Raw genomic sequence first — 23,925 nt, 5'->3', positions numbered from 1 at the left:
AAAACTGTCAGTAGTCTCATTTCAAGATAAATGTAATATTGGGTAAACATGCAGTAAAGGTTATATATATAAATGTGTAATGCAAATCTTGTGTATAGAATATGTTATCCGGTTTTAGAAAATACAAACTGTAGGGTAATCATAATTACCAATTTTTGGAATTGGTATTTTAAGTTCGAATGAGGAACATTTTTGATAAGGTTTGATAGGTGGCTTTTACCAACATGCGCATTGCGCATATCAATTTCAGTTTTGGTGTTGCTTTAAAGGGTTCTTGGGGGTTTTTTTTGGTGGGGAAACAGGGCTAGAGGGTTTGGCAGCTTGTGCATCAAGCATATCTACCATATAAAGTATGACGGTTAGAAAAAAAATTTCATTTTGTGTGGGATGAAATGTAAAAGTTTTTAAAAAAGATGTAACTGTTAAATCCTACAGCTGCATCTATCCTTGTGTATAGTAGCTTAGAACTGTCTGTATACTTACAGATACTTGGGACCAAGAGGTACGCAAAGACCATAATGTCTTCTTCTGAGAGCCCCCCAGCACATCAGCAGCAAACTGAGGTATTGTATTTTTTTTTTTTTGTTCTGTAAAATTTTTTGGTGATACAACTATGGTCATTGTTTTTTAACCCTTTATGTGTTCTGTATTCACAGGAATATGAAGCAGAGGGGCTTACAGAAGGAGACGGACAGGGTGGAGAAAGACAAGGAGCGGGAGCGCATAGTGTAAGTTTTGAACAGACCGATCCTCACATACAATGCACTACACCCAACACAAACATTCATGACAGCACACACAATACATATGCCTCAATCTAAGAACATTATTAATTTTTTTTTTTTTAATTTTTTTTATTAGTCCTCACAATCCGGGGCTCGACATAGAGTTCCTCAAAGCACCTCCCATAGTCGTCGGAATGATAATCGCGGCGGTCGCCGAAGAGTAAGTTCCTTTTTGTTTTGTTGTGTAGTAAAATGTAAAATTCATGTGTTGTAATCTTTCCCTTTTTATTGTTATATTTTTCGTAGGCTTCACAGCGTGCTCCCGAACAAGATGATGAAGAGGAGGGCATCGATGTGAACACCCTCATCGAAGCAGTACAAAGTAGGGAGCCGCTGTGGAACATGTCGGACCGCCGCCATGCTGACCAGTTAATCACCCGACGGCTATGGGAGGAAGTGTGCAGTGCTGTTATGGATAACTGGGAGGAACTCGATGCTGGGGCCCAGGATCTAGCGCGTAAGTATTCACACTTCATAACCTTATTTTAGCATGATTTAATGTGGTGTATAGTAACCAATTTTTGCTATCTCTTTCCAGGTAACAGGATTATCGTGCGGTGGCGGTCAATCAGGGATCGCTTCAAGAGGGAGTTTAATAAGGAGATGCAGGCCCCGAGTGGATCTAGAGGACGCAGGAGCAGATACAAACATGCCAGAGCCCTGTCGTTCCTACGGTCGACGCTGCTGAGCAGAAGGTAAATATTCAACACCACATATTTTCAGTCAAACTGAAAAAATGTGTAACCTTCAATTTTTTTGCAGTAAGGGCAATTGTAATATAAAGATACTAATATTTTTTTTCTTCTTCTTTAACAGCACTTTCTGCAGCACTCGGGAGCCTGCATCAGAGTTGCAGCCCTCTGGAGCGATCCCTCGAGAGTCCGCCACCGGGGACCACGTCGACCCCTCTGTTTCTGCACCTACCCTTTTGTTTGATCCCTCAGCCTCATCCACCAGCGCTGGAGCAGCAGGGCGGACTTCGTCACTTGAAGCTGCAGGTGATGAGTTAGAGTTCCCTTTACCCCACCCCTCTGCCACTGCCGCAACTTCTAGACCAACTTTGTGGTCAGGACGGCAGCGCCAGAGAGGTCAGGAAAGGAGCTATGCGCCTGACTTTTTGCATCTGAATGCATCCTTTCACAGTGCCATCAAGCTTTTGAGTGAGCAAACGTCTGCTGGGTACAATATGCTTAACAAAAGCATACTTGAACTCAGCAGTCGTCTTGATAGGATGCAATCAGATGCAAACCAGTCACCAAGGCACTGTTTTTTTCAGGTGGTCCTCAGGCACATGGAAAATCTAACTCCTGACCTGCAGATGCATGTGATGCAAGGCTGCCACACTGCTCTAGCGCAGGCGATATCCCATGCCCCTCCACCTACCCTTCATGTGTCAACACCTTTCCCCTCTCAATCCACCGTCTATCCTCCCATCCGTCCTCCTCCTGTACGTCCTCCTCCCGTCCATTCTACTCCTTCGTCATTTGTTCCTTCCCCCCTTAGTCTTTCCCAGTTTTTAACGTCCCCCTTCCATTCTTCCCCTTTAACTTCTCCGTTATCAATCCCAGCAACACCTTCATACCTCACACACACCACATCTGCACCTCAAGTCTCTACACAACCTCATGTTTTCACCACCCATTCCACTTCTGTTCCTCCCCGTGATGTCCTGTCCCCCACTCTCGACGTGGTCCGCCCGCCTGTCAGCCCCTCCGCTACTATCTCCACCCAAAACTATGAGAATCTGTAAAAGTCAATAAATAAACAGTTGTTTGGTTTAAAAAAAATTTTATTGTCTTTCTTTTTTTTTTTCTTTTAATTTTTTAAGTCACCAAGGTTATGGCAATAGTAACATTAACAGTGTTTAAAGGGTACCGTTGCAAAACATACAATGCTGCATTAAAGTAAAAAGATTTTGTATGCAAACAAAAATTGGTATTTTTACAAGTATAAAAATAAATAAATTTTTTACACCATTTCATACTGCCAGTCAACTGATCCTGCAGGAGACATGAAGTAGTCTGCAAAACTGTCCCGCATTCTGCAGACTGCAACTGGACTGCGAAAAGTGGGGTTTTGGTAATCCCGTAAGGTGCTTTCTGAAACATTATCCTCCAGGGAAACTTGTTCTTTTGATAGAACAAAATTATGCAGGACAACGCACGCTTTGACCACATCATCGACAGTTTCAGTCTGCAGTTTAATGGCAGTTAGTAGCACTCTCCATTTGGCAGTTAGGATGCCAAAGGCACATTCCACTACTCTGCGTGCTCTGGTTAAACGGTAATTGAAAATTTTCTTCCTCTGGGTCAGTCCACTACTTCCAAAGGGTTTAAGCAAATGTGGGGAAAGCTGGAAGGCATCATCTCCAACACAAACAAATGGTAACGGTGGACCGGTGGTTCCAGGGAGAGGTCTAGGGGGCGGAAAATCAAATGTCTCTCCATATAAACGGCGCCCCATTGGTGAATTTTTAAAGATTTGTGAATCATTTGCACGTCCATACGCACCTATATCCACAGCGATGAACTTGCATTGTGCGTCAGCTATGGCCATCAACACAATAGAGAAATACTTCTTATAGTTATAAAACTGTGACCCAGAGCCTGAAGGTTTGACGATCCTTATGTGCTTTCCATCAACTGCTCCAACACAATTTGGAAACTGGCAAATCTGATGAAAAATTTGGGCGATCTCCAGCCACCTCTCCTGTGATGGCTCTGGGATGTATTCCACTTGTAGGCACTCCCACAATGCCCGGCAGGTATCTCTGATGATCCCCGAGATGGTGGATATCCCAAGTCGAAATTGAAAATGGAGGGATGAGAAGGACTCTCCAGTTGCAAGGAATCTGTTAACAAAAAGAAAAGACAATACTTTATAAAAAAAATACAAAAAAAACCAACACAGTTATAAGTCTGATGAATGAGAATCATTTAATAAAAAAATGACTTACCGAATAGTCACCATGAGACGCTCTGCTGGTGATATTGAGAATCGCATCTGGGTGTCTCGTCTCCGTATACAGTCTTCCACATAGCCCAATAAAAATGCAAAATTTTCAGCTCTCATCCTCACATAATTGAAGAACTTTTGAGGGTTTTCCCTTAGTTCCATGTAAAGCGTGGAATAAACACCACGGGTCATACGTTGTGCTGTGATGGGATGGATCCACAGCCTTCTCTTACGCCGCTGCCGTAGGATTCGCAGTCTTCGTTCCTCCCTCTCTCGAACGCTGACTGCCAACTGATTTGCCTCAAAAGTAAAATCTGCATAGATCTTTGCAATGTTCGCCAGGACTCCTTCCATTTCTGCCACTTTCTCTACAACCTTTCAAAGATGTGGTGTAAATACACGCTATATATAGTTTTCCAGAAGTTTCCAGTAGCCAATCACATTGAAATCCTCCCCTTTTAAAAAACGGATCCGTCAAAAAACGGTTGCAACGGATGTAAAAACGTTCGCAACGGTTCTAACGGATCCGTTTTTTTAACGGATTAGGGCAGCTGATCCGTTAAAAAAACGGATCCGTTAGAACCGTTTTTGCATGAAATTTGACGGATCCGTCGATCCGCCACGATGTCGGACCCAACTGACGCCACACAACTGAAGTGTGAAAGAAGCCTTATTTGGTAATTATTTGTCTCCAGTCGTTCTCTGAGGACCTGAAATTATAGATCCATATAGATTTCTTAATTTGGTGAAAAGTGGATGATCAGGTTAATATTTATCTCCAAATCCTCTCTGAAAATGTGGGATCATATGCCCATATAGTATTCTCTATTATAAAGTGGATTATCAGCAGTGTCTTCACAGAGGGGAGGGTGGGGGAGAGAGAATGGTCACTTTGCCACAACCAGTGACCACAGGGACAATGCTTTGGGGATTCCACCTCCCCTCATCTGTCCCCTCTGCTTCATATCTGCGGCAAATAGGCTCAGTAATCCCGGTCTGCCACCACACTCTGGGTCTGTGATCCTCAGGGAATCCCCCCGCTGATACCCGCACTCGCTGCTAAAGATGGCCACCAGAGCCCTCCACTTCCAGTTTGAAGCTGCCAGTCACCGCTCCACGAGGCCCAGTTCCGGACACCTCTGGACCCTCCGCACCTGCACATCTCTCACAGGCAAACGTTGCCCGAAGGCTTACCTACCAAGGCCACAGGGTAAATAGCGCTGCCGCTTACACCAGATAGGGGGAGGGAGATGGAGCCCGAAGCGCCGCCACCGCACAGCTCCGTTATTCTGTACGGGAAACCTCCTCACCTCCTACGTTTCTCCCTTCTCTTCCCTCCGTCAGGCTCCCTGGGCAGTCAGGCACCTCCGCTGCGTGCGATGAAGACAGTTATTTGAAGCCATTCCAGGACCCACCAATCTGGCCCAATGTAGCTAATGGCTCCTGGAGTATCGGCCTGCGGGGTCCACTAGCACTGTATCAGGGATCCAGTCAGGGCTATTTGGTCCACTGAGCCTATCCCGGGAGAGGGTATGTATTGCAGCCAGCAGGACCGTTTTTAAGTCCGCTCAGACCACTATAAATGATCAAATTATATTAAAATAATAGCCTAGGATCAGGAGCTGCAAAGAAACACGTCCAACTTGCTGGGTGCCTAGGCCACGCCCCCCCCCCAAAAAAAAAAAAAAAAATTAAACAAAGGTAGCAGGAGAAAATGGACCCCAAAGATTGTGCAATTTCTCCTGAGTACGCCGATACCCCATGTGTGGAGGAAAACCACATGGCAGGGCTCGGAAGGGAAAGAGCACCGTTTCATGTTTTGAACGCAAAATTGGTTGGAATCGAGAGCAGACGCCATGTCGCATTTGGAAGAGCCCCTGATGTGCCTAAACTGTGGAAACCCCCCACAAGTGATCCCATTTTGGAAACTAGACCACTCATGGGACCTATCTAGATGTTTGGTGAGTGCCTTGAACCCCCAGGTGCTTCACATAAATTTATAACGTAAAGCCGTGAAAATTAAAAATCACATTTTTCCACAAAAATCATTTTTAGCACCAATTTTTTTATTCCAACAAAGGCAGCAGGAGAAAATGGACACCAAAAAGTGTTGTGCAATTTCTCCTGAGTACGCCGATACCCCATTTGTGGAGGAAGACCACTGTTTGGGCGCATGGCAGGGCTCGAAAGGGAAGGAGTTCACATTTTGAATGCAAAAATGGCTGGAATCGAGAGCGGATGCCATGTTGCGTTTGAAGAGCCCCTGATGTGCCTAAACAGTGTAAACCCCCCATAAGTGATACCATTTTGGAAATTAGACCCCTCAAGGAACTTATCTAGATGTGTGGTGAGCATCTTGAACCACCAGGTGCTTTATAGAAGTTTATAACAGAGCTAAGAAAATTAAAAAAAAAAAAAAAATTTCCAGCAAAATGTTTCTTTTAGCCCCAATTTTTTTAATTTTCTCAAGGGTAACAGGAGAAAATGGACCCCAAAATTTGTTGTGCAATTTCTCCCGAGTGTGCCAATACCCCATGTGTGGGTGAAAACTACTTTTGAGGCACAGTGCAAAGCTCAAAATGAAAGGAGCGCCATATTATAGTGCATGTTTTACTATTATGGTTTGAGGATTCCATGGCCCAATGGGAGAGCCCCTGAGGTGCCGGAACAGCAGGACTAAGTGACACCATTTCACAAAATACACCTCATGAATTAATCTTGAGGTGTAGTGATCATTTTGACACCATCTTTAGGTCACAGAATTTTATACCATTGGGCTGTGAATAAAAAATAATTACATTTTTACTACAAAAAATTTTTTTAGCCCTAGATTTAACATTTTCACACAAGAAGTGGGTAAAATTTACACCAGAATTTGTCCCACAATTTCAGCTGAATATAGAAATACCCCATATGTGGCTGTACGGTACTGCTTAGCCATACGGAGAGTCTCGGTAGGGATAGAGCACTATTTGCCTCCTGGAGCGCTGATTTTCCTAGAATAGTTTGCGGACTCCATATACAGAGCCCCTAAGTGCTAGAGTGCAGAATCCCCCCCCCCCCTCCCCAACTGACCCCATTTTGGAAATTATACCCCTGCCAAATGGGAACGCTGAGGCTATGTGCACACGATCAGGTTTTTTCGCATTTTTTTTGCGATAAAAACTCATTAAAAACGCATACATTATGCATCCTATCATTTAGAATGCATTCTTCATGTTTTGTGCACAAAAAAAGCATTGCGGTAAAAAAAGCAGCATGTTCATTAATTTTGCGGATTTTCCGCGTTTTTCCCGCAATTCTATGCATTTGGGAAAAAACGCACAAAAAACGCGTCTAAAATCGCGGTAAAAACGCATGCGGATTTCCGGCAGAAATGTCCGGTTTTTGTCAGGAAAATTTCTGCCAGAAATCCTGACGTGTGCACATAGCCTGAGGCTATGTGCGCACGTTAGGATTTCTGGCAGAAATTTTCCTGACAAAATCCGGACATTTCTGCCAGAAATCCGCATGCGTTTCTTTCGTGTTTTTTTATGCGCTTTTGACTCATTTTTTCCAAATGCATAGAATTGCGGGAAAAACGCGGAAAATCCGCAAAATTAATGAACATGCTGCTTTTTTTACTGCGATGCGTTTTTTCGCGGAAGAAAACGTACCATGTGCACAAAACATGCAGAATGCATTCTAAATGATAGGATGCATAATGTATGCGTTTTTAATGAGTTTTTATAGCGTTTTTATCGCGAAAAAAACGTTAAAAAACCTGAACGTGTGTACATACCCTGAAGGTACTTTATACACACTGGGGCTCAAAAGGGAGGGGGGAGTTTGGATTTAGGAGCTCAGAATTTGCTGAATTTCTTTTGGTTGGGCAATGAGCCATTTTGCTTTTCCAGAGCCTTTGTGCTACCAGAAACGTAGAAGCCCCCTATATTTCTGTTAACAGATGACGGACTTGCTTTTTTTGTGGAATGAGTTTAAGTTTTTATTGGGAACATTTTTCATAATATTTCACATCACATTTATCCGGCGCTCTACGCTGAGAACTTACTTTGGACTTTCCATCTAAATCTCTGAGTGCCGTGACAGATGAAACCCCCAATGGATCCAATCACTATAATGAGGTAGCAGAGTTAGGCTATGATAGGTGCACACGATGCGGATTTGCTGCGGATCCGCAGTGGATTTTTCCACGCAGAAACACTGCAGATCCGCACTGTGATGTACAGTACAATGTAAATCAATGGGGTAAAAAAATAGCTGTGCAGATGGTGCGGAAAAATCAGTGCGGAATTGCTGCGGATTTCAAAGAAGTGCATGTCACTTCTTTTGTGCGGATCTGCAGCGTTTCTGCATCCCTCCATGTTAAAAATCCACAGTGGCAAAACCCGCAGAAAATCCGCACAAAATCCGCATCAATTCCGCATAAAAACCGCACAAAATCCGCGGCTGCGGATTCTGCCAGGAGATACGGATTTTGTACAGAAAATTCTGCACCTCTTTTCTTATGTGTGCACATGGCCTTACTCTGGACTTCGTCTGGCCTCTTTTCAGCATTGTCCTTCCTTTCAGAGGTGCACAAAACTATTGTGGATCACGTTTTTATGCACGCCTAAAAAGATTGACAACGCCGGATCCAGAGTGCAGGAGAAATGTGCGCCAAACCTTACTGCTATCTTTAGGAGGCAGAATGAACAAACTCACAGGAGGTAAAGAATTATTTCTATTTATTTTTACGCTGATCCTTGTGCGGTATGGCGACTTTATTCTTTGGATCAGTGCGATTACAGTGATACCAGATTTAGGCATCGGGTTTGCAGTTTTGGCTGCTGTCACATACTAAAATACGCTTTTTTTTGGAAGAAGTTTTTGCATCACCATATTTAGAGAATATATAATTTTTCCATATTTCGACCCACAGAGCCATGGGAGGTGTTGTTTCTTGAGGGACAAGTTGACGTTTTTATTGGCTCCATTTTGGAGCAGATGATATTGTTTGATCGCTTGCTATTCCGATTTTTGTGGGGGCAGAATAAACAAAAACAAGCAATTCAGGAATTGTTTTTTTGTTGTTGTTTTTTTTCTCCGTTCTGTGTGTGGTAAAATTGATAAGGCAACTGTATTTTTCGGGTCAGTACGATTACAGCGATGCCACATTTATATAGTTTTTTCATGTTTTGGCGCTTTTACACAAAAATGTTTATGAAAAAATTTATTATTTTCGCATCGCTTTATTCTGAGAGCTATAACTTTTTTTTTTCCCGCTGATGGAGTTGTATGGTAGCTTAATTTTTGTGGGACAAGATGGCATTTTCAGTGATACTATTGTTATTTACATTTGTCTTTTTGATTGCATTTTATTCCACTTTTTCCAAGCGATATGATGAAAAGGCATAGTTTGCTACTTTTTTTGTGCGTTTTTTTACGGTGTTCACTGAAGGACTTAACTAGCATGACACTTTTATAGATCGGATTGTTCCAGATGCGGCAATAATGAAAGTGTACTTTTTTGTTTATTTTTTTTTTACATAAAAATGTGTATTTATTAGTGGATTTATTATTATTATGTAATAATTTTTTCACATTTTTTGTTATTTTTTTTCCCCTTTTTTTACTTAGTTCTCACTTTTTTTACTTTGTGAGCATGGTCTCAGAAGCTTTCTATAGCTTGGTGACCCAGGAGTTGTCATGATGACCCCATCACCATGGTAATGATCAGGCCCCGTAATAATGTCACGGAAACGCCAATCTGAAGGCAGAGGGAGCTCCCGTCCCTCGGCCTCCCTCCAGAATTTTGCAATTGCGCTCGCTCGTAACATTTAGGGGGTTAACAGCCAGGGGCGGCACTGACACCGCTCCTGGCTGTTAGTGCAGATGCTCGGCCACTAGAAGAGCTGAGCTGCTGCACTTTTGCATATTTTGATATTTCAGCATCTCCTGCGCGATCACAGCGATCTGGGTGCGGGGACCGACTGCATGGGTCCCTGCTCCTCTTCCCGTGCCTTTCAGCTGTCACAGACAGTTGTCAGCACTGAACTGCCAGTTTAAATGTATGACGGGCATAGCTGACACCCGGCCATTATGCGCTATGCTGGTGTTAAGTCCTTTTCAGTCCCTGGCTTACTGGAGGTAAGCTTCCAGGTAAATGACACGCAAACAAAGTATTGTGTGATCATAACAGGGAAAGCTCAGGAGCCCGTCTGACTCACCGGGTGCTCACCCATCCTTTATACAGAAAAGAGTTATACATTTTAAGACATGCGCACAAGCGCTCATATTCTCTTACAAAGCTTATCTATACTGTGAAATTTACGACCTCTAGTATGTAGGTACAAGATTACAGCAAAGAAGAGGAATGCGTTCATAAAAGGAAATGTCAACTTGCTCAAGTTTCTTGATATGAGCCAGATGAGTCCAGGAGAAAGATACAATGGATTCTTTCAGTCTAATCTCTACAATTCCCCCCTTTGACATATTCCTTTTATTTATTACCATAGGGCTAAAGACAAAGCCTTTATTTTTGGTATTACACATGTACACGCTTATATTATCAAATCTAGTATTAATTCTTCTATTGCAAATTATTTTCTTCTTTAGCAGTATACTAAAATATAAAAACAAAAATTAGTACAGTAATATTAATTAGAATCACTAGAGGATAACATAAGAATAAAGAAGAAAATTTATACTCTTGCATCTATTACACAAAGTTTATCTGTGCATACTGAGATACCCTTGAGCACAATCTGGAATAGTACGTATATGACTACAATAATCATAACTATATGTATTATGCTCTGCATGATCCCAGCAACCCACCCACCGATTCCTCTGAACCAGTTGGCTGGGTTAAGAAAAGAAAAGGTATCTGACCACCAGCTATCCTTATTCTGGTCATTATCTTTGTCATACTGATCTCTGAGTCGTTGTACGTCCTTTAATTTAAATGTCATGTACTAATTTTCTATGATGTTGTACGAATCTATTGTTCAAAGGGGTTAGAGAATTTAGTCTATCCCATGCCTCCGTTGAGGTTAACACTATTAACATCAATATTCTGAGTTTTATACTGCTCTTTTGCAATGGCTTGCATGTATCCATGATGCCTTTCCTTCAAGCTTGACTGATGTAGGTGTTGTCAACAGGACTTGGAAGGGTCCGTCAAATCTTGGTTCAAGAGCCTTTCTGGTGTGTCTTTTTACATAGACTTGATCACCTGGTTCCAACTTGTGACTTCCTTCAATGTTGTCAGGATCTGGAAGGGAAGCAAAAACTTGTGCATGCACCTTAGTTAATTGTTTCTGAAGATTTTGCACATAAGAAGTCAATGACTCAATATTTAACACAAGTTGCTGTGGAAAATAACATCCTAAATTGGCAGTCCTGCCAAACAAAATTTCATATGGAGACAGTTTAGTCTTACCCCTTGGGGTATTGCGTATTGAGTAAAGGGCCAGTGGAAGGCATTCTGTCCAAGGCTTTCCTGTTTCAGCCATGGCTTTCTGTATTTTTAATTTTAAAGTTCCATTCATGCGTTCCACCTTACCAGAACTTTGAGGATGGTACGGAGTGTGTAACTGACTTTCAACACCCAACATTTTCAGTACATTTTGAAATATTTCTCCAGTGAAATGAGTACCCCTATCTGACTCGATCACTTCAGGGAGACCGTAACGGGGTATCAGTTCGGCAACTAGCTTTACAGCAGTGTTTTTAGCTGAAGCCTTCCGAACTGGATAGGCCTCTGGCCACCCTGAGAACATGTCCACACACACCAACACATACTCATACCCATTACTTTTCGGCAGCTGGATAAAGTCTATTTGTAATCGCTGAAACGGATAGAGAGGTCGGACGTGATGCTTCATAGGGGTCTTTGTTGTCTGTCCGGGATTATGTGCCAGGCATATAGCGCATGTTGCACAATAGTCTCTTGCGTAGTTGCCAAAACCTGGAGCCAACCAGACTTGCTTTGCCAGTAGTGTCATTGCATTTGCAGACACATGAGTAGGGTGGTGCAGTCCACCAACTACAATCGGGTACCAGGCTCTAGGTAGACATATTAGTCCATCTTTCTTCCAAATTCCTGCTTGTTCTTCTGCCCCTTCCTTTTTCCACCTGTCCCTCTCCTCTTCTCCTGCATCTTCCTGTGCTTGTCTCAGTCTATCTTCAGTATTTTCTGTGGGGTTTACAGTATGAACCTGCTGTAAGGGTTTGACTGCTGCTGCTTTGGCTGCTTTGTCAGCCCTATCATTTCCCCTAGATTCCCTAGTGTCGAGTCTCACATGTGCAGCTACCTTAATTACTGCTACTTCTTTTGTTTCTTGTGCAGCCTCTAAGATCTGTTTGATCAGAGAAGCATGTTTTACAGGTTGGCCTGACGCTGTCATGTAACCTCTAGCTCTCCAGATTACTCCAAAATCAAACACAATACCATGTGCATACCTAGAATCAGTGTATATATTAGCTGTCTGATTCTCAGCTATTTTTAGCGCTTCAATCAATGCTGTTAGTTCTGCTTCTTGTGCAGACTGTTTCGGTGGAAGTGGCTCAGCTTTGAGAGTTTCAGATTCTGACACAACTGCATACCCTATATGGAAGTTATCTGTGTCATCTGCAAACCTACTACCATCTATAAACAGCTCTAAATCTGGATTTTGAAGTGGTGTTTCGGATACATTGGGTAAGCCTGCTGTTTCTTGTAAAATGAGCTCTGTACAATCATGTGTGTCTGTAGGGAAAAAATTTGCGTGTGGATCAGTGTCCTTATTCCCCCCTTCAGACTCGAGAGGTAGCAGTGTTGCTAAATTGAGAGTCTGAAGCCTAGCAAATGTGATAGTAGAGGGGAGCAGCAAAGAACACTGTAGCTGCAAATGTCTGGCCATGGAAATGTGTTTTGGTTGGACCTGGTTTAATATCCCATAAACATCATGTGTAGTTTGAACTGTGAGTGGATGCTCTAGGACAATTTCTGATGCTTTATCCAACAATAGCGAGACAGCAACAACCACACGTACACAGGTTGGCGCTGCTTTAGCTACTGGATCTAACCTTGCTGAAAGATATGCAATTGGTCTTTGTTTCCCTGCATGCTTCTGGGTAAGAACTCCTGTAGCATGAGAATCAACTTCTGCAGCCATAAGCTGAAATGATTTGGTGTAGTCTGGTAGCCCTAACGCTGGAGCTGAAACAAGGGCATCTTTTAATTGTTGGAACGAAATCTGACCTTCTTTTGTCAACAAATAAGGTTCACTTTTTACACAGTCATACAGTGGTTGCATTAGTTGACTGGCATGTATAATCCATTGTCTACAATGAGACACTATTCCTAAAAATGCTCGTAGCTGTTTATGATTTCTAGGCTCATTCATCTGTCTTATTGCTTCAGTTCTTTGAGGTGTAAGATGCTTTTTACCTTGAGAAATGCAATGACCTAGAAAGACCACTTTGGTCTGACAAACTTGTAGCTTTTGTCTATTCATTTTACACCCTTCTTTTCCTAGAAAACATAGTAAACTCACAGTGGACCTTTCTGCAGTTTCTAGATCTGGGCAGCAAAGTAGTATGTCATCCACATACTGCAAAATTACTACCTGTGTTTCAGGTCCAAACCTTTGAAGAACTGTTTGTAGGGCATTTGAATAAAGAGTAGGGGAGTGTATCATTCCCTGTGGAAGGCGTGTCCACGCCAACTGTTTGCCCTTAAATGTAAATGCAAACAAATGCCAACTATCTTGGTGTAAAGGAACCGAGAAAAATGCATTTGAAAGATCTATTACAGTAAACACTTGAGAACTGGCTGGTATCTGTGATAGTAACGTATGAGGATTGGGTACAACTGGGGTGATTGGATCTAGAACTTTGTTTATTTCTCTTAGATCATGTACCATACGATATTTGGGCATAGAACTCTTATCAAGAGTTCTCTTCTTGACTGGATACAGAGGAGTGTTAGCAGGTGATTGTATCTCTACCAAAACTCCTTTCTCTCTATATCCCTCTATCTGTTTTGTAATTGCTAATTCCTGCTGGGCACTCACAGGGTATTGTCTGAGCTGTGGGAGAACAGTTCCTGGTTGCACAGATAGTTTTACAGGAGAGATATGTAATAATCCCACATCAGTGTCACCCTGTGCCCACAGTGTTTCTGGGACCATTGAGAGATCTAGATCTGTGGTGTACTCTTTTTCTTCAGTATAATCCTCAAAAGCCTGAATTCTAACATATTGTTCTAATGTTTCTGCATCATCAGGGATAGTCAGCATAACTGTGCCATCTTCCCTAAATTTGATGTTAGCTTCTAATTTCTTTAGTACATCAGTTCCTAACAGACATGTTGGGGCACCTCTGGCATACAAAAATCTGGATGCAAAACATTTAGGTCCTAATGAGACCTCTAGGGGCACAGTATATGGCAGTGTTCGAATTACCCCATCATAACCCTCAGCAAAAGTTGTTTGTTCTGAAATATCTTCCGGATTCGGAAGAAAATCTTGATTCAAAATTGAGGAAGTTGCACCTGTATCTATCAAAAATGGAATCTCTCTCCCCCCCACATTCACCTGTATCATAGGTCTCCTAGCTGGTAGGGAAGTTTGTAACACATCGAGTCAATCTGAATCTGGTATGGAACCATCTATGATGGTAGATTTCTGCTGGTTGTCCGTTTGGGGAGGGTTATTTCTGGGAACAAATTTGCCTGACTTTATATCTGCCAACTTCTTCCTGCACTCTCTTTGGAAATGACCTGGCTTTTTACAGTAGTGACAAGGAAAATTGTGTCTCATTCTTCCTCCTGTATTAGCTTGTGCTATTCTAACAGGCTTACGATTCTCTCTCATATCCATGGCTATTCCTAAACATCGTTGTTTCACAATATTTGGTTGTTCAATTGTTCTCCAATCTGGAGTAGAGGATTTAAATTTTTCTCTGATTTTCGGATCTAGCCCCTCTATTAATTGTTTTGTAAAAAGTCTCCTTACTGAAGCATCAGTCAAATCCAATCCTTCATCCCTAAAGCTATTTTCTAGTTCCTGACTATATTCTTCAATATTTTGCCCAAATTTCTGCATAATCACACCTGTAGACCCCCTTTCCCTCTGTTTTCCTCTCATGAAAATTATTAATGCCTCTGTGAACTGGGTACCTGATGCTTCTGTCTGTAAGGCACCCCCTTCTGCCACTGGTCTATTGGGCTGTAAGTGTGTCAATAATTCCTGAAAAAGTCCGGGGGACATTTTCATTCTACATAATTCTTCCCCGTCCGCCCAGACCCCAGCATGAGTCTGCATGATTTGTTGTATGTATTGTGCAAATCTAACTGGAAACTGGACAGGATCTGGTGCGTTATGTAAGAGGGACATACCCTCAGTAGGGGACCAAGGGAAGTATTGGCGTGTGTTATGGTAGTGGGTTGCCATTACTCCATTGGCGCCAGCTTCTCTAAAAGGTCTAGGTACTACCCTAACAGGGGCAAGTACAGCGCCATATCTAGGTGTACCACAGGCTAGGCAATCATTTCTCCAATCTGGATTTTGTTGTCCACAGTGTGAACATTCCCATCCTCCTACCCCACCAAGATTGGGATACAAGGCTGGAAATTGTTTTCCTCCTTCTGCTCTTCCAGATGGTACAAATGATTGGGCTTTTGGATCTAGGTAAGGTGGTGGGATTATATCACAACTTTTTCCCTTTCCCATGATCCATTTGGAAGTGTCTGGATCATACTTCCAATTCTCCTCTTTAGCTGTTTTTGAGACCTCTATCATACAGTGTATGATTTCTTCCCACCCATTGTCTTTGATAATTCCACCTCGTTCTTTACTCAGTCTTTCCCATTCTGTACTGAACATAAGTGCTTCTGAAATTCCCAATTTTCCTCTTACTCTTCTAATCTGTCTTCTGACTATCTTTCCACATCTTTCCTGTATGATATCTGCTGCTTCCACTTGTCCTAAGACGGTTTTGGTCTGTTTATTTCCCATTTTAGCTATTTCTACCCCAGGTGACGTTTGGACAATCACTGTGGTGATGTCTCGTTGCCTTCTCTCCTAGGGAGCTAAAATATCCTTTCAATATTTGCTATTTCTACCCCAGGTGACGTTTGGACAACCACTTCCTCTGTTGGTGGCGTCTCGTTGCCTTCTCTCCTAGGGAGCTAAAATATTGAAGGGCTTGTCTGCTCTGTTTCTTCTAATATGCAGGACGTACTTAAGTGCTATTATGCACACAGACCCAGCAACACCATACAGATCACAAAACTTTCTGTGTCAGTTAGCATACTTGTCCCAGGCTCATGAAAACCGCGTCCTGGGCTCATTCTATCACACCTTATCCAGGGAATGTAGAAACAAGTTCTATAGGAGAGTCAAGCATGGGCGGAGGTCTCCCAGAAGGACGCTACCTCATAACCCAGTTAGGCTGACTTCACCAATAACCTTGTTCTAACAATCGTGGCTTATTGTTCTACGTACTTCTATTCTTCTTTCACAACATGTCACAACCTTCACACTGTTCACACACTGTTCACACACTGTTCACACACTGCCAGGGACTAGACTCATAAATCTATACAATATGGTAACCCGAGTTCTATAGGTATCTACTCACTACTAGACTAACCCAGCATGACACGGCTCATAGAGATCTTTCGGATAATACAGGGCAGATAAAAGAGAACTAATAATGTCTCTTACCTGGCCAGGTTTTTTTTTTTTTTTCATTTGCCGTCCATTATCCCAGATCTCCGTTGTCCGTATCCGCAGGTAAATCTTGAGTAAATACTCTCGCCTCGGGTCCCTGTTCGGGCGGCCAAGAAATGTTAAGTCCTTTTCAGTCCCTGGCTTACTGGAGGTAAGCTTCCAGGTAAATGACACGCAAACAAAGTATTGTGTGATCATAACAGGGAAAGCTCAGGAGCCCGTCTGACTCACCGGGTGCTCACCCATCCTTTATACAGAAAAGAGTTATACATTTTAAGACATGCGCACAAGCGCTCATATTCTCTTACAAAGCTTATCTATACTGTGAAATTTACGACCTCTAGTATGTAGGTACAAGATTACAGCAAAGAAGAGGAATGCGTTCATAAAAGGAAATGTCAACTTGCTCAAGTTTCTTGATATGAGCCAGATGAGTCCAGGAGAAAGATACAATGGATTCTTTCAGTCTAATCTCTACACTGGTCATTGGACGTTAAGGACTTAAAGGGAACCTGTCAGCAGGATTGTGCTCAGTAACCTGCACACAGTGTCAGGTTGGGGCCGTTATGCTGATTATAATGATACCTGGGTTGATGAAATCCGTCTTGTGGTTGTTGTTTAGTCTTTATTTTCAGTTTTGAGTTAATGATATGCTTGTGCTCTGAGGCGGCCTGTGGGGCTTTGCTTATGTATTCATATGTAAGGCTTCTAACAGGTCACTAATCTCTCAGTGACCTGCCCTGTAGTTTACATACTGAATATTATATTTATCTTGGGGAAAAAACCTTCGGCAGGCAGGTGCCAACCGTGGAACCTGCGCTGCAGCATAATCGCATATGTACTGTATGTATAATTAATTTGTTTGCTGCTTTCCTGATAGTCAAGAAAAAATCAGTTTGAAAATGGCACTGGCCATGCCTGCACAATAGCAGCTATCGGTAATCCAATAACTGCTACTGCGCAGGAACCCAGGGCCTCATCTTGCTAGAGAAAAAAAAATTTCCCTCCTTCAAGACGGTGCCACCAGCGCAGTAACAGCTATCAGCAGCTTCAACTGAATCCACAAAAAAAGCAACCTCTCACTAAGGTCTGTCATCTATTAAAGGAAACATAGGGGGCACAAAGGCTCTGGAAAAGCAAAATGGTTCCTCACCTGCCAAAATTCAGCAAATTCTCTGCTCCCAAATCCAAATGCTCCCTCCCTTCTGAGCCCCACAATGTACTTAAACCACATATAGCGTCCACGTTTGGCATTTCTGTAGCGATGAGATCCCACCTAACTTATGGGTGAATGTCTCCAGAAGCACGGGCTGGGCATAACGTACAGGTCACTACAGCATACCGGACACTACAACGGCAGTTTGCAATTTTCACTTGACAACATCCACTGTTTCTTGTTTCTGGAAAATACCTATGAAGTCAAAATCGTCACTACACCTGTAGATAAATTCCCCAAGGGGTGTAGTTTCCAAAATGGGGTCACTTGGGGGATTCTGCTCTTCTAGCAATTAGGGGCTCTGTATATGGAAAATTGTTCTAGGAACATCTGCGCTCCAGGAGGCAAAAAGTGCTCCATTCCTCCCGAGTCTCTCCGTATGGTTAAGTAGTAGTGTACAGCCACATATGGGGAATTGGCACATTCAGTAGAAATTGTGGCACATATTATGGTGCCATTTTTACCCAGGTCTTGTGAAAAAATGTAAAATCTGGGGCTAAAACATAATTATGGTGGTAAAAACAAAGTTATTTTTTCTTCATTGCCCAATGGTATAAAATTCTGTGACATACCCGTAGTGTCAATATGATCACTGCACCCCTAGATGAATTTATCGAGGGGTGTAGTTTGTAAAATGGGGTCACTTATGAGGGGTTCTGCCGTTCTGGCACCTCTTGGGTTCTTCCAGTGAGTCATGGCAGCTGCAAATCATAACAGTAAAATCTGGCGCTCCTTGCCTTCTGAGCTTTGTACTGTGCCTGAAAAATATTTCCTGATTACATGTAGAGTATTTGCGCTCAGGAAAAAATGGACCTCAGTTTATTGTAAAAAAAAAATCCTATTAGCTCTTAGAAAAATTAAAAACTTGGGGCTAAAACAACATTTTAGTGGTAGAAATTTAATTAATGTTTCCTTCACCGCTCAATGGTATAACATTTTGTGAGGCACATGTGGTGTCAATATGATCACTGCACCCCTAGATGAATTCATTGGGGAGTGAAGTTTGTAAAATGAGTTCACAAATAGGTGATGTGACAATGTCACTGGTGAAGTACTGGAGGAGAGATATGTGTCACTTCGCTTAATGGCGTCAGTGATGTGAAACCCAGAGTATTATCCTCCAGCACATTAAGTGTTGTGAGGATTTAGCTAAGTTGCATATATGGGCTGTTTTTTATGTGGACATCCATAGAGTGGGTGGGAGGATGTCCACCTTATCTCCACCTGCAGAGCCGGCACCGCCATGTGCTGACAGGACCTGTGTGATATCACAGTCATGTGTTCAGTCACATGAGCGAGGAGTCACATGGTCTGGGGCTTAAATACCTGGCTCCAGAGGCAGTTTTTGGTGAGCAGAACTGGAGAGGATTTTCCAGTGGTTTGTGTCCTGAGAAAAGGCAACCTGTGTTGCTACAGAGCGGGCTGCTACCCACAAATATACGGACTCTATTACAGCATTTTCTTTTCTTTGTTGTTTTCCTGTTTTTGCTTTAAGGGCTGTGTTTATTTTCCCTTCTTGTTGGTTTATGCTGCCAAATAATAAACCAAAGATTTAAAGAGACAGTGTTCCTGTTTTCTACCTCTGTGTACCACAGAGTTGAACTACCACAGGGGTTTCTGTTGTTCTGGCACCTCAGGGGCTCTGCCAATGTGACATGGCACCTTCAAACCATTCCAGCAAAATCTAGACTCCAATATGGTGCATCTTCCCTTCTGAGCTTTGCACTGTGCCTCAAAAGCAATATTCCCCCACATATGGGGTATCGGCGGACTCAGAAGAAATTGTACAAAAAAATTGTATGGTGCAATTTCTCCTGTTACCCTTATGAATATACAAAATTTGGGGCCAAAATAACTTTTTTGTGGGGAAAATGTGACTTTTATTTTCCCAGCCCAACGTTATAAACTTCTGTGAAGCACCTGGGGTCATTCGAGGTGCTCACCACACATCTATATACATTCCTTCAGGAGTCTAGTTTCGAAGAAGGAGTCACTTGTGGGGGGTTTCCACTGTTTAGGCACATCAGGGGCTCTCCAAATTAGACATGACGTCCGCTAATGATTCCAGGAAATTTTACATTCAAAAAGTCAAATGACGCTCCTCCCTTCCGAGCCCTGCCATGCGCTCAAACAGTAGTTTTATCCATCATATGGGTATCAGCATATTCAGGAGAAATTGGACAACAAATTGAATGGTGCATTTTTATAATGATAACAAGGGAAATTGTAATACTTGGGGCTAAAATATATTTGTAGATTGTAAGCTCTCACGAGCAGCGTCGTCTTATTTTGCTTTAATTACTGTATTATTAACGTTGTTATTTATGACTGTTGTGTTTGAAACTGTTAAACTGTAAAGCACTGTGGAATATGTTGGTGCTATATAAATAAAGATTATTATTATTATTTGTGGGAAAAATTTGATTTTTTTATTTTCACGGCTCAATGTTATAAACTTCTGTGAAGCACCTGAGGTGTCTAGTTTCCAAAATGGTTTCACTTGTGGGGGATTTTCACTGTTTAGGCAGATCAGAGGCTCTCCAAATGCAACATGGCGTCCACCAATTGTTCCAGCAAATTTTGCATTCAAAAAGTTAAATGGCGCTCCTTTCCTTCCGAGCTGTGCCATGTGGTTTTCTCCCACATATGGGGTATCAGCATGCTCAGGAGAAATTACACAACAAATTTTGTGGTCCATTTTTCCTGTTACTCGTCAAAATAAAAAAAATTGGATCTGAAGTAATTTTTTTGTGAAAAAAAGCTAAATGCTCATTTTTTTCCACATTCTAAATATTCCTGTGAAGCATCTGAAGGGTTAATAAACTTCTTGAATGTGGTTTGAGCACCTTAAGGGGTGCAGTTTTTAGAATGGTGTCACTTTTGGATATCTTTTATCATATAGACCCCTCAAAGTGACTTCAGATGTGTCCCTAAAAAAAATGGTTTTGTAAATTTTGTTGGAAAAATGAAAAATCGCTGGTCAAATTCTAACCCTTATAACTTCCTAACAAAAAAAAAGTTTAAAAAATTGCACTGATGTAAAGTAGACATGTGGGAAATGGTATTTATTAACTATTTTGTGTGACATATCTCTCCGATTTAAGGGCATACAAATTCAAAGTTTGAAAAGTGCAAGATTTTCACTAAATTTCCATTTTTTTTTTTACACAAATAAGTGCAAGTCATATTAAAGAAATTTTACCAGTGTCATGAAGTACAATATGTCATGAAAAAACAGTCTAAAAAATCACCAGGATCAGTTAAAGCGTTCCAGAGTTATTACCTTATAAATTGGCAGTGGTCAGAATTGTAAAAATTAGCCTGGTCATTAATGTGCAAACCACCTTCAGGGGTTAAAGACATTTCAGAAAAAGAAAATATTGTTATAAAAACTCAGATAGAGAAGGCTCCATTGTCATTCTTGATAAAGGACTTTATGAGATGGAAATCCTCAATATGTTACAGGACTCTAATACCTATCGCAGACTTGCAAGTGATCCAACCACACAAATCAAGGGAAACCTAATACAGCTTCTGACTGAGGGCATTGATTTAGGGGTTATAAACACTAAACAGGCGGATTTTTTTAATCCTGCTTTCCCACGAATCCCACTATTTCATACAGACATTTCATAAACGATGTGCTCATCATTTGTCATGTAACGTCTGTACCCAAATTTGTTCATTATATCAATAACAATAACATCAGATTTACCCACCATTTTTATTTTTTTAAGATTTCTTTTCTGGATGTGCTCCTGCACAGGGATATTTCACATAATGATGTAAAATGTGAACTATTCATAAAATCCACTGCAGGTAATTCTTTGTTATTTGCCATAACCTGTCATCCTAAACATGTTAGAAAAATGATAATTACTTACCGGTAATTTGATTTTCCAGAGCCATGACAGCACCGCACATGAGAGATGGTATCCGCCCCCAGGAACAGGAAACCTGTAGCAGAGATAAAAGAAGGGGGCGGCACCTCTCTCCTCAGTTGGTTTCAGAGTATGCAAGGTAACCACCAAATTAGTTCACATATATGTTATTTTAACAAGGTCACTCCTATTCACCTTCTTTTTTGTTTAAAAAAAAAAAAAATGTTTGTGCATCACACAACCATCACCAAGATAGGGCAGGAACTAATGCGGTGCTGTCATGGCTCTGGAAAATCAAATTACCGGTAAGTAATTATCATTTTTTCCCTTTCATTGCAGCACCGGACATGAGAGGAAGAAATAGAAGAGACTCCTAGGGTGGGACAACAGCAGATAACACCTTTCTACCGAAGGCTAGATTTGAGAGTCCTAGATCTAACCTGTAGTGGTGGAAGAAAGTGGAGGGTGAAGACCAAACTGCTGCTCTGCAAATCTGTTCTACAGAAACATTCGCCCTTTCAGCCCAGGATGTGGCAATGGCCCTTGTAGAGTGAGCCATTACACCCAGTGGGGGAGTCTGACCTGAGGAAGAGTAAGACAGTGCACTGGCCATACGAAGCCACCGTGCAATAGTCGATTTTGAAGCTTTTTTCCCCGTTTGTCCCCTGGAAGGAGACAAAAAGGGCTGATGACTGTCGCCATGATTTTGAGATTTCTATATATTGGAGTAGGCAACGTCTGACATCAAGACAATGGAAGGTTTGTTCTGAGATTTTGGATTTGCACAAAATGAAAAGAGACAGAAGGCATGCATGGAATATTAATAAGGTTAGAGGGGTTTCTGGGTGTAGCAGTTGGGAGGTTTGACTGGCTATAACATGGGGGGCAGGGGTTTGGAGAGATGTCTCCAGCGACTAGGAGGAGGATAGAAAGAGTGAGCAGATGGTTAAGTGATTTGTGAGAGCGTCTCTTGTGTTGGATGGTGGGACTGAATGGATCTGCGCTGTTAAGCAATGTGAACAGAGCATGAGTGCTATATATAGGAGAGGCAAGAACAGAGGGGCCGATATGGATGGAGCTTAAAGGGCCATTGTCACCCCCCTCCAGCTGTTATAAACTAAAAGAGCCACCTTGTGCAGCAGTAATGCTGCATTCTAACAAGGTGGCTCTTTTAGTTTTAGGTTCAAGTATACCCCAAAAAAAGCGATTTGTTACTTAGCCACCATTGCTGTCTCTAGCCAGGGAGGCGGCTCCTCACTCCCCAGCTCGAAACGCTCCTCTGCCGTCACTCACATCTTCTTGGTCTTTCTGCGCTGCCCCCTCAGCGCTGTTTACGTTTTCAAACTGGCGCCTGCGCTGTGTAGTACTGTTCTGCGCATGCCCAGGAATCCCAGCCCCGCACTGTGCATAATTCATAACACAGTGCGGGGCTGGGATTCCAAAGGTGGGTGGCCGCACTGCCGCGCAGGCGCAGTGTGCAAGCCTGGCTTGGACGGCAGACGGCCAGAGCTTACTGCGCCTGCGCAGAACAGTACTACACAGCACAGGCGCCGGTTTGAAAACGTAAACAGCGCTGAGGGGGCGGCGCAGAAAGACCAAGAAGATGTGAGTGACGGCAGAGGAGCGTTTCGAGCTGGGGAGTGAGGAGCCGCCTCCCTGGCTAGAGACAGCAATGGTGGCTAAGTATCAAATCGCTTTTTTGGGGGTATACTTGAACCTAAAACTAAAACAGCCACCTTGTTAGAATGCAGCATTACTGCTGCACAAGGTGGCTCTTTTAGTTTATAACGGCTGGAGGGGGTGACAGTGGCCCTTTAAAGAGTTTATGCAAGGGCGGTGAGTGAATGCAGCAGCCAGGATATAGATTATACAGATACATATGGTGTGTATTCACGTAGTATATTGCCCAGCCACGTATGTCACAGGTTAAAAAATAAACACATACTCACCTTTGGAGGGCCCCTTGTAGTTCTGTCGCCTGCGTGAGGTGCAGGCGGCAGCTTCCGGTCCCAGGGTGTGATGACGTCGCATTACCATGACGTCATGGCAGGTCCTTCTCCCGCAGGACCTGTGATGACGTCGCGGTCACATGACTGTGACGTCATGGAAGGTCCTTCTCGTCATGGAAGGTTCTTGCCACAGGAACCTGCCGCTTGCATGGAGCGGTCACTGGAGTGTCGCGAGGAGCGGGAAAGGCGGCGTAGGCGAGTATATAATGATTTTTTATTTTTTTAAATTATTTTTAACATTAGATCTTTTACTATTGACGCTGCATAGGCAGCATCAATAGTAAAAACTTGGTGACACAGGGTTAATAGCAGCAGTAACGGAGTGAGTTACCCGCAGCATAACGCGGTCCGTTACCGCTGGCATTAACCCTGTGTGAG

General features: G+C 42.5%; 1 protein-coding gene across 1 annotated transcript; it reads left to right on the top strand.

The window, feature by feature from the left end:
- Positions 1-996: 996 nt before the first annotated feature.
- LOC143784393 (uncharacterized) lies at positions 997-2,668 on the top strand. The gene is made up of 3 exons (XM_077272605.1): positions 997-1,242; positions 1,324-1,480; positions 1,602-2,668. Exons 1-3 carry the CDS (start codon positions 1,128-1,130, stop codon positions 2,533-2,535), a joined length of 1,206 nt encoding a protein of 401 aa, XP_077128720.1. The 5' UTR covers positions 997-1,127; the 3' UTR covers positions 2,536-2,668.
- Positions 2,669-23,925: the final 21,257 nt, after the last annotated feature.

Source organism: Ranitomeya variabilis, chromosome 1, assembly GCF_051348905.1.
Source record: "Ranitomeya variabilis isolate aRanVar5 chromosome 1, aRanVar5.hap1, whole genome shotgun sequence".
Lineage (NCBI taxonomy): Eukaryota > Metazoa > Chordata > Amphibia > Anura > Dendrobatidae > Ranitomeya > Ranitomeya variabilis.
The sequence above is the reverse complement of the archived record's forward strand: the minus strand, read 5'-3'. Positions and strand labels throughout refer to the sequence as shown.